The sequence below is a fragment of the Arthroderma uncinatum genome, assembly GCF_011692745.1.
Source record: "Arthroderma uncinatum strain CBS 119779 chromosome Unknown scaffold4, whole genome shotgun sequence".
Lineage (NCBI taxonomy): Eukaryota > Fungi > Ascomycota > Eurotiomycetes > Onygenales > Arthrodermataceae > Arthroderma > Arthroderma uncinatum.
Window position 1 is genome coordinate 1,534,762 of NW_022983866.1, and position 9,744 is coordinate 1,544,505.

The following is a 9,744-nucleotide window of genomic DNA, read 5'->3' on the forward strand; positions in this document are numbered from 1 at the left end:
CTGAGGTCTTTGGCCCTGGCGCTTACGGCTTTAACAACGACATGTGCATAAATCCACCTCAAGGCTGTCGCTAATTCCCCTTCGTTAGTCTTGGTCTTGACCGATAGTCACCAGTCAAACTTCCACTATCCCAGGCAGATGCGCCATGGCAGCCCTTGGATGAGGCTGAAACATCAAGCTCCAGCTCGACTGCCAAAACGCGAGAGATTCTTCGAGGGGACAGTGTTAGTGTAGCCGGTCGTAAGCTTTATCACGGCTTCTGCGTGTTTCATACCTAGTCAAGTCTAAGCATGTCGCCTTTATTCTTTGAGGTTGATAACTTCTCATATCGCGTGAACTCGTCCCTCTTTGGTGAACGTATCACGTGACCAAGAATTGTGGTGGGTGGTCAAAGTAAAATTTCGCAACTTTGGAAGTAAATACATTCACAGTTCTCGATATCCATTACCGCTCAATTTATCCTACTTCTACACTTGCCTCACTTTGCAGGGGCTTGTAAATATTAAAAAAAATGGTGCATTCTGCAAGAGTTGGTGTCCTTGGTGGCGGCCAATTGGGCCGAATGCTGATGGAGTCTGCCAACCGCTTGAACATACAGATGAATATTCTTGACGCTGAAAATTCGCCCGCTAAACAAATCAGTGCGCACAATACCCATGTCTCCGGCTCGTTTATGAACCCGGAAGCTGTGCGTAAGCTTGCTGAAGTGAGCGATGTATTGACCGCCGAGATCGAACATGTTGATACCTATGCCCTAGAGGAAGTTGAATCGCTTGTCAAGGTTGAGCCGAGCTGGAAGAGCATCAGGATTATCCAAGATAAATATGCGCAGAAGCAGCATTTGTCGAAGTTTAACATCCCCATGGCTGATTATCGGGAAATCCGAGATAACACCCCAGAAGAATTGGCAAAGATTGGAGAGGCCTTCGGCTATCCGTTTATGCTGAAATCGAAGACTGGAGCTTATGATGGAAGAGGTGAGCTCAGATGTGGGCTTATTCAGATTGTTGTTTAAACGGCTACTAACCACCCGTATTTAGGTAACTATACGGTTAAAGGAGAGTCGGACATACCTCCTGCCTTGGAGGCTTTGAAAGGGCGGCCACTTTATGCTGAGAAATGGGCCAAATTCAGAATGGTAGGTAGTAAATTCCCACATTTCTGATATTCTCGTAAGAAAAATCAGTCCACTCAAAACTGTCTTGTTTAGGAGCTTGCCGTCATTGTCGTCAAAACAAAGGACAATGTACTGTCATACCCCACTGTGGAAACTGTCCAGGAAGACTCCATTTGCAAACTAGTTTATGCTCCCGCTCGAGGCGTATCTGACAAGGTAAACGAGAAAGCTCAAGAGCTAGCTAGAAATGCTGTTGCTGCTTTCGAGGGCAAGGGTGTCTTTGGAGTAGAGATGTTCCTCCTTGACGACGACTCTCTCCTTTTATGCGAACTTGCTAGTCGAATTCACAATTCGGGACATTACACTATTGAAGGATGCGGCCTGTCTCAATTCGATACCCACCTCCGAGCCATTCTCGACCTACCCATCCCCCCGCAGAGCTTGCAGCTACGACAGCCGTCGGTTATGCTTAATATCCTCGGCGGATCGGCTCCGGACTCCCATCTAGATATCGCGAGATATGCGCTCTCAATACCGAATGCGAGCATCCACCTGTATAGCAAGGGCAATGCTAGACCAGGCCGAAAAATGGGACATATAACCGTTACCGCCTCTACGATGCATGAAGCAGAGACCATCATACAACCACTTATTGAGCATGTCAACGGCAAATCGACATCCGCCCCATCAACACCACTAAAACCTCAGCCCACCGTGGGTGTAATAATGGGATCTGACAGTGATCTGAAAACTCTTGTTCCAGGATTAAAACTTCTACAAGAGTATTTTGGCATCGTACCCGAAGTCGATATTACGTCGGCTCATCGCACCCCAGAGTACATGGCGGAGTATGCATCCAAAGCTGCGTCTCGCGGGATCAAGGTGATCATTGCTGCTGCTGGCGGTGCGGCTCATTTACCTGGAATGGCTGCCGCGCACACCTCTCTCCCTGTGATTGGCGTGCCTGTTAAAGGAAGTGCGCTTGATGGCGTGGATAGTTTGTATAGCATCGTGCAAATGCCGAGAGGTTAGTATCTTTTATCCAACCTTGCAAGAATGAAACTAACATATATCTTCTAGGCGTCCCTGTTGCTACGGTTGGAATCAACAACAGTATAAATGCGGCTTTACTGGCAGTGAGAATACTTGGTGCTTTTAACGAGACCTTGCGTCGAAAGGTCGAGGAGTATGCCAAAGCAGCGAAGACCGAGAATCTCGATATCAAGGGGGTCAAGATTAGAGAGATTGGGTGGGAAAAGTATTTTGATCAAATGGAAAAGAAATGAAGAATTAAAAGCCAGTGGTTATATGCTTGAGATCTTGTCCATAGCTTTATGCATGGTCTAGCTTTAGAAAAAAAAAATTATTAACAACCCTTGACATTATACACGACTTCCCAGAGACCTATAATCGTAAATAGCTATATCTTAGACGTCTTCAACCTGTCTCTCTTCGTCTATATTTTCGCCCCTTTCTTCTGGCGCGGTTAATACTAGTTAACTGTTCACGTGATGTCATCGCGCTGTTCGGCTTTAACCAAACATCAAGAAACCAACAGCAGAAACAAGTGAGAAGAGAACCAAGTTGCGCTCAAGCTCATCTCCAGCACACCAGAAAATACAAGGACAGACGAAGGTGTCGAAGAGGCGAGTAGCTACCGCTACTTTTAGCCATAATGACTTCAAATGGCGGAGGCGGAAAAGGTAGGCTGTCGCTTCTCCCAAACTGCGTCATCCGGCGCTTAACTAGCTGGCCGGTCATTTTTATTCTTCATATTAGAGGATATGGGCTAACGTTTGGCTGCCTGTCACTTGTGGCTCGTGGTTGTGTGGTTTAGTATTAAATCTACCCGCTAGCTCTGATCCCAGCTTCGTCGATGCATCCGGATACAAGTTTAAGGAAAAGGACTTCAAGTCAGGAAAGGTCAAAGTGAAGAAACCGGCCTCGAAGCTGGCAAACGGCATTACTGAGCAGGGTATGGGCCCTTATCTCTCACATCTTCGTCACCTCTGTCTCACCGGCAACTTGTAAATGAAGTCTCTAGTTGTAGGATGATGTTGCTGACGTACGACTGCTACAGGCTCAAAGGATGCAGAACGAGATTCCAGAGGCTCTTCATCACCTATACTACCAGAGATGGACGCCAACACCATGGCGGCGTTCCCTACGGGCAAACCAAGAGAAACCAAGCTCGAGACCGTAATATGCAAACACTGCAAGAAACCAGCCCTCAAGCAATCGGCTGCCGAGCATATACGTGCGTGTTTAAAAGCCAAACAAGAAAAGGCAAGGAAAAAGAAAGAAGCTCGAGAGGCCAACCGTACAAAAGACAAGCCGGCAGATAAAGACGGCAATGAAGACGCAGAGGGAGAAGTTGTTGCAATGAAGGGTCAGAAGAGCGCGAAGAAGAGTGCTACCGAGGACGGTTCGAAAAAGGGAAAGAAGCGGAAAGTTGATGCAGACGAGGACAAGGAACCGAAGAAGAAGAAAAAGAAAGACGAGCCGAAGCCCAAGGTCCCGAAGCCCAAGGGGCCAGTAGATGTTGAGAAACAATGCGGTGTCATCCTTCCGAACGGTGCCCAGTGTGCGAGATCGTTGACATGCAAAAGTCACTCTATGGGCGCTAAGAGAGCGGTTCCTGGACGATCCCTGCCATATGACATGTTGCTCCAAGCTTATCAGAAAAAGAACCAGGCTCGCCAGCAGAGTAAGTACTCAGCTTTCCTACCAAATCCAAATCCACATATGTACCTATTTACCTATGGCATGGTGCTGACTTCCCTAACAGAGGCTGCTATCGATGCAAATGCACCTATCCACGACGATATCGACGGGGCCGGTCCTATCGACTCGGATGAGGAGAAGGACGCGGTCATGGCTGGATTGGCACGATCTCGCCCACAGCCGCTTGTGACACACCCGTTGATGTCCACCAAACGCAAGTACCATTTAATACGCATGAAGGAAATGTTCTCCCAAGCTCTCGGGGGCGGCGGAGGGGGGCTGTTCTCTGGAGATTCCGTCTTCTCAGGGCGCAGTCTATTCTCGAGATCAGAATCGCCTCCTTTTGGCTCATCAGGAGCCGGTAACACAGCAGACGGCCCTTTACAGCAGTCGCAAGATGGATCTAGGAAATCCTCTCTATCACAGCAAGCGGTCCAAAACCGTACGGCCCAATCGGGGGTATCATCCAAACCCGTTACAGCTTCTTGACTGTCCTTGGAACATATGTGATCTTCTATTTCTCTACTTGGTTTGGCGTTATCTTTGCATTGGCTTCCATAGCCTGGTTACGGTTGGGGAATTTTGGATGGCAGAGGTTTTTTATTTGCCTGCGGTTGGTTTCGCGACTTGTACTTTGGATGAGGCCTATGATACCCCCGAGATGTTAGATGTATGAATATTCATGAATGCAAGGTAATTCCTTTAGACGGGATTCAAACTTAACCCACCATCCGCCTCGTATCATGTGTTTCGTAGTTTTAAATGCAGCTGATCAATTGTTGGTTCATTAATAATGGAATGCTATACCAACCACGCGACTTATATAGGGAAAAAAGCCACTCCCCGCGCAAAGAGCTTGCTTGGTTGCCTGCCAATAAATAATTCTCTAGGCCAAACACTCACCATTTTTTTTTACCACAGGGAGCTTACACCTCAAACCACGATAGCAAACCTGCATCCTGCGATATATCGAGAGCTTCTCATCTAACCAAGGAAACGAACAGCAGGTCTACCACCTCCTCGCCCGTGAACCACGCCTCTATTAACGCCACGTCGCGAGACGGCCGTGGCCTCATTCCCTTCGCTCTCTCCAACAGGCGCGTCCCTCCGCTGCGGAAATCATGGGGAATTCCGTTCCTGACATTGACGCGATCGGGATAAAAGCTGAATCCCACCTTGCAGACCAGTTTCGACGAGAGGTCGCGCACCTCTTAGGCCGTTCATCGCTATCCTTCCCCGGCGCACAACCCGTCAGTTTCGCATCACATCATATCCGCGAGCTACAGGAGAAAGACTACTACGTATGCGAGAAGACAGACGGGATACGATGTCTAATGTACTTTGCGCGAGGAGACCCGGACTCAGACACACCGGAAATCCACTACCTGATCAATCGCAAAAATGAATACAGATTCATACCTGGCCTACATTTCCCGATGCCCGATGACGATACGTTTCAGAGCTTCCATGTGGACACCCTTGTGGACGGCGAGCTGGTCAATGACACCTACGAGGATGGGACGCAACAGTTGAAATATTTGGTTTTTGACTGCTTGGTTCTGGACGGGACAAGTTTGATGCACCGGACACTGGATAAACGGCTGGCGTATTTCAAGGAAAAGGTCCTCAAGCCGTACAATTCGATGTATAAGAAATTCCCAGAGGAGAAAAAACACCGGGTTTTCGCGGTGGAGGACAAGTCAACCCAGTTCAGCTACGGTATCGAAATGATGTTTCGAGAGATCATCCCGAAGGTGAAGAAAATCCACGGCAACGACGGCCTGATTTTTACCTGCCGGAGCACTCCGTACAAGATTGGAACCGATGAACATACATTGAAATGGAAGCCGCCAGAGGAAAACAGTATTGATTTTCGTCTAAGGCTAGAGTTTCCAGTGGTTGAGCCTGATTCAGAAGATGAGGCAGATGGGATCACCGACCCTTACCCAGACTACGATGCTATGCCCATTTGGCACCTCTTCGTATTGCATAATAGAGGAGAGTACAAACATTTCGGAATCATGCACCTGACTGAGTCTGAATGGGAGGAGATGAAGGCTTTGCAAAAACCACTCGACGATACAATCGTTGAATGCTCCCAGGATGAGCAAGGCAGATGGCGATTCATGCGATTCAGGGACGACAAGACAGATGCAAATCACATTTCCACCGTCGAAAAGGTACTCCAGAGTATAAGGGATCGGGTGTGCGAGGAGGAACTGATCAGTAGTGCCCCTGCGATCAAAGCAGCGTGGAAAAAGAGACAAGCCCAAGCTGCCGAGGAAGAGGCTGCGAGAAGAAGAGGGACAATGAACGGTAGCTCCAACGGAGCCAACGCAGGAGCTAAGAGGAAATTTGGAGAGTAAGACGTGTTTCCTGGCCCCTTGGTGCCTCCATTTTGTTGCTTTTGGATATCCGCGTTTTTCTTACTATTACCCCCTTTTTATCTGCGTTTTCGCGTCTACGAATTTCGTTTTGTTTTTTTTTCGGAACTCACTTTGCTGTATTCCAATACGCTGTGTCTGGCCGTTCCTAACTGTGGTGGCTTTCTCATACCTTTTTTAGAACCTGTATAACTAAGCTCATTATGGCGCATTGGTCGTGTTATTCTATTTTATCCCATTCGACATCGTGTATGCTGGATGAGGCTGGTTCACCAAGATTTCTACTTTGGTATAACACCCTTTGATGCGGTGTACTTTATTCATAATGCGACAATAGGGACACGAGAGGATCGTCTTTCGTATTATTCCAATACTCTTCGTATGACCTACTAAACTATTTGAGTAGGTAAAGGCTATATGAAGCATGTCCTCCAATGGATACTATAACATCCCACAATACCGACCGGGTTATAGTGATTTCAATACTCAAAATCATCATCCACAGCCGCCTTGCCCGAAGTGTCCTTGGAAACACTCTCTTGTCTCCGATACATTTCTGCCACTGCTTTAGTAGTGGTAGCTTCATCCGGTTTCTTATCGTCTCTGGCCTTAATGTAACGAGGGAAACGCAACGAGATGCCCTTAGCAGCGGTACCACCAGTGTTTCCCATTACCTCGTCACTTGCGGCACTATACCTAGGGCTAAGTGTGAGATCAGCGGCCTTGACTTCCCAGACGAACCTGGGTTCAAACCAGACGTCTGGCTGGTCCTTTGGAACAGTTGAATGAGAATAGAATGGCTTTGGTTTGTCAATGACAAGCGGGCTGAGGGTGTTATGAAGCTCTTCAAGGAGCGCTTCAGAGAAACCGGTACCAATGTTGCATATTGTTTCGTAGTTTTGGGTTTTGACATTGTATGCTGCAAGCAGGAAAGCTCCATAGACAGACGTACGTTTTCCGCGGCCGAAATATGCACCCAGAACGACGAGGTCGAGAGAGTCACCAATCCCCGCGAGGTAATCTTTTTTCACCTGTTGTTTTGATGAGTAATGTGTTTGGGCCATTTATAGTGAATACATATATCACTGGAAGAAAGAGGGTGAATTACCTTAAGCCAATTTCGACTTCTCTTGCTTGGCTCGTAGCCACTGTCTGTGGTATCCAGCATCTTCACCATCAGTCCTTCGCAAGAGGCTTTAACACTTTCGTCAAGCATGGTTTGAATCTCCTCCAAATCACTGGTGTTCCCATGCTGAGCGAAAGCAAACTCTCCCTCGATCGGTGTAAATGCGTCATGCAAAAGGTCGCGTCGTTCTCTGAGTGTTTTCTTGACGGTGGGCTAAACAAAGTCAGAACTACTTGTCCTTAGTTAGACCTTGTACAGAAAAAGCTTACCTCTCCGTTTAAGAATAGCAAGTCGAACGCAAAGACGCAGACTTTAACTTTAATATCTTCAGACTTGACGTCCTTCCTTTTCCTCGTCATCAGTTGTTGAAATGGAAGAACTTTCTTGTTGACAGTATCCCATGCCACTGTTTCACAATCGAGTACGAAGCTCTGGGTGCCGGGCTTAACCCAGCTCTCCAATTTCTCAAGGATATCCGGATATTTCTTGGAGAGGTCTTCTGAGTTTCGAGAGAAGATCGCGCAAAGGCCCTCTCCGTCTTTTTGAAGAGCGGCAGAGGCTGCTGGGTAATCCTTTATTGTGTCGCGGGAAACATAGTGTATCTGCGCTCTCTCTCCATCGTACTTGTACTCACAAGTGAAATGTTTCCCTTCAAATCTATCAAGAACCTCACTGATAGATTTTGTCGGCTTAGCCAGCATAGGTTTCAATGGAACACCAGGCTGCAGTTTGCAATTATCTGAAAGATTGAATATTCCGTGTTTAAGCATGGCGGGAATAATCACTTCATACGATGGCAGTTCGCTGGAGATGAAAAACAAGTCAATACGAGTACTGCGAAGCACGCTGCTTGGGGAAGATAAACGAACCTGTAAACAGTCTTGAGGATGTCTTCTCCTTTAGCAAGCTGATCTGTGCTTGGAGTCTTTCCTCCGTTCATCTCAGCCTCATGTGCCACTACTGCATGTGCCAAAGCAACAAGCACCGTCCTCTCGGCCAACCCAAGCCGAAGTTTACCTTCAAGAAAGCGTACAATGAACTTGGCCTCGCTAGCACCGCCTCTATCCTTAGTGATGTCAATTGCCCTTGTTCCTTTGCCAGCTTTGTCGGCATCGGCAGCAGACAGCAATTTTTTAATACCTGCAATCTTTCTCTCCTGCGATCCAGTACCTTGTGTTTTGGCAATAGTCAACAGCCCCTCGTGTACGCCTCGTACTGTTAGAGCCTTGGGTTTGAACATAGTAGGCTGGTTAGAACGACTCTTTGCAGCGACCAGGCCTAGGTCTCCAATCTCATTCTGATCCGCTTTGATGACTGCAAGGCTACGTCCGGTCGATTCACCGACAGCTTTCATGATCAGAGACTCTCCTATTCCAAGTTCAATTCCGGCATAATCAGCTGCCAATTTGTTTATCATCAGCTGGACGGTTGAAAGAAGGTCGTCTGGGGTCAGGCGGAGTACTTGGCGAAGGAAAAGTGCACAGTGAGATAATATGATAAGACGTTTCGTAGTCATTTCGACATGTGAGAACGTGGTGCAAAGAGCTGCGTAAGGGACAGGCTCTCCTGCTTTCCAATCGGGGTATAGAGCTTTCGTATTGGACGTGAGCGTGCTTTGGACTTGTTTCCTCTGTTTGGCTACCGCCTTCTTCTTCTGTTGCACTTTAGCCGGCTTCTGATCTAGCTCATCTTCATCAATGTCTGACGCGGAATTCTCTTCGGCCGATGACAGTTCTGGCTCTGGCTCCGGTTCTACCTCCTTGGTCGGTTTTGGCTCCTTGACGGCCGCTTTTCCGCGAGGACTCTTGGGAGCAGAACTTTTCCCTTTGTTGCCAGGCTGAGGCGATCTCCTTCGTCTTTTTGTCACGGGTTGCTCATCCGAGTCTTCACTCTGTTTATCTGCTACCACCTCTTTTCGTTTCTGTCTCCTAGCCACTAGAGAAGCAGAATCGCTTTTTGTCCCACCAGAGAGTATCTCTCCATTTACTTCCTCGTCATCAATTGGCGGTGGAGTGCGTTTATCCCCGGCGCCCACCAGCTGCTTTTGAGGCGTCCTAGGCTCCCCCTCCACCTCTTCCTCCTCATCCTTCACTCTTTCCGCTTCATTTTTGGAGCTGCCGCTGGCCTTTGACGAAAAGGCAAGAGTGGACTGCTTCTTAGGCGCGGGAGTGCTGTTCGACCCGAAAAATTTCCTACATGCGCAAAACACAGATTTACAATGCAAATTAGCCAAGCGAACTCTTAAGTAACAGCAAGCAATATATTATTACGGGTGAAGATGCGACATGTCAAGAGCGGTATAAACACTCCATACACACGCACCAAAGGGTCAATTGAGGGTCTTTCACGCACCCTAAGGTTGACTGCTTAGAGCCACCAGATTTCTGAGCCAT

General features: G+C 47.8%; 3 protein-coding genes across 3 annotated transcripts; 2 read left to right on the top strand and 1 right to left on the bottom strand.

Annotated features, from left to right (window-relative positions):
• Positions 1 to 598: 598 nt before the first annotated feature.
• Positions 599 to 4,330, top strand: GIQ15_05813 (phosphoribosylaminoimidazole carboxylase; the record flags this gene model as incomplete). Its single annotated transcript, XM_033553230.1, has 7 exons — positions 599 to 977; positions 1,041 to 1,138; positions 1,211 to 2,144; positions 2,198 to 2,366; positions 2,986 to 3,092; positions 3,198 to 3,824; positions 3,906 to 4,330. 7 exons carry the CDS (start codon positions 599 to 601, stop codon positions 4,328 to 4,330), a joined length of 2,739 nt encoding a protein of 912 aa, XP_033404374.1.
• Positions 4,331 to 4,962: 632 nt separating this feature from the next.
• Positions 4,963 to 6,207, top strand: GIQ15_05814 (mRNA-capping enzyme subunit alpha; the record flags this gene model as incomplete). Its single annotated transcript, XM_033553231.1, has 1 exon — positions 4,963 to 6,207. One exon carries the CDS (start codon positions 4,963 to 4,965, stop codon positions 6,205 to 6,207), a length of 1,245 nt encoding a protein of 414 aa, XP_033404375.1.
• A 497-nt stretch (positions 6,208 to 6,704) lies between these two features.
• Positions 6,705 to 9,744, bottom strand: GIQ15_05815 (DNA ligase; the record flags this gene model as incomplete). Its single annotated transcript, XM_033553232.1, has 5 exons — positions 6,705 to 7,256; positions 7,334 to 7,564; positions 7,621 to 8,155; positions 8,221 to 9,543; positions 9,704 to 9,744. 5 exons carry the CDS (start codon positions 9,742 to 9,744, stop codon positions 6,705 to 6,707), a joined length of 2,682 nt encoding a protein of 893 aa, XP_033404376.1.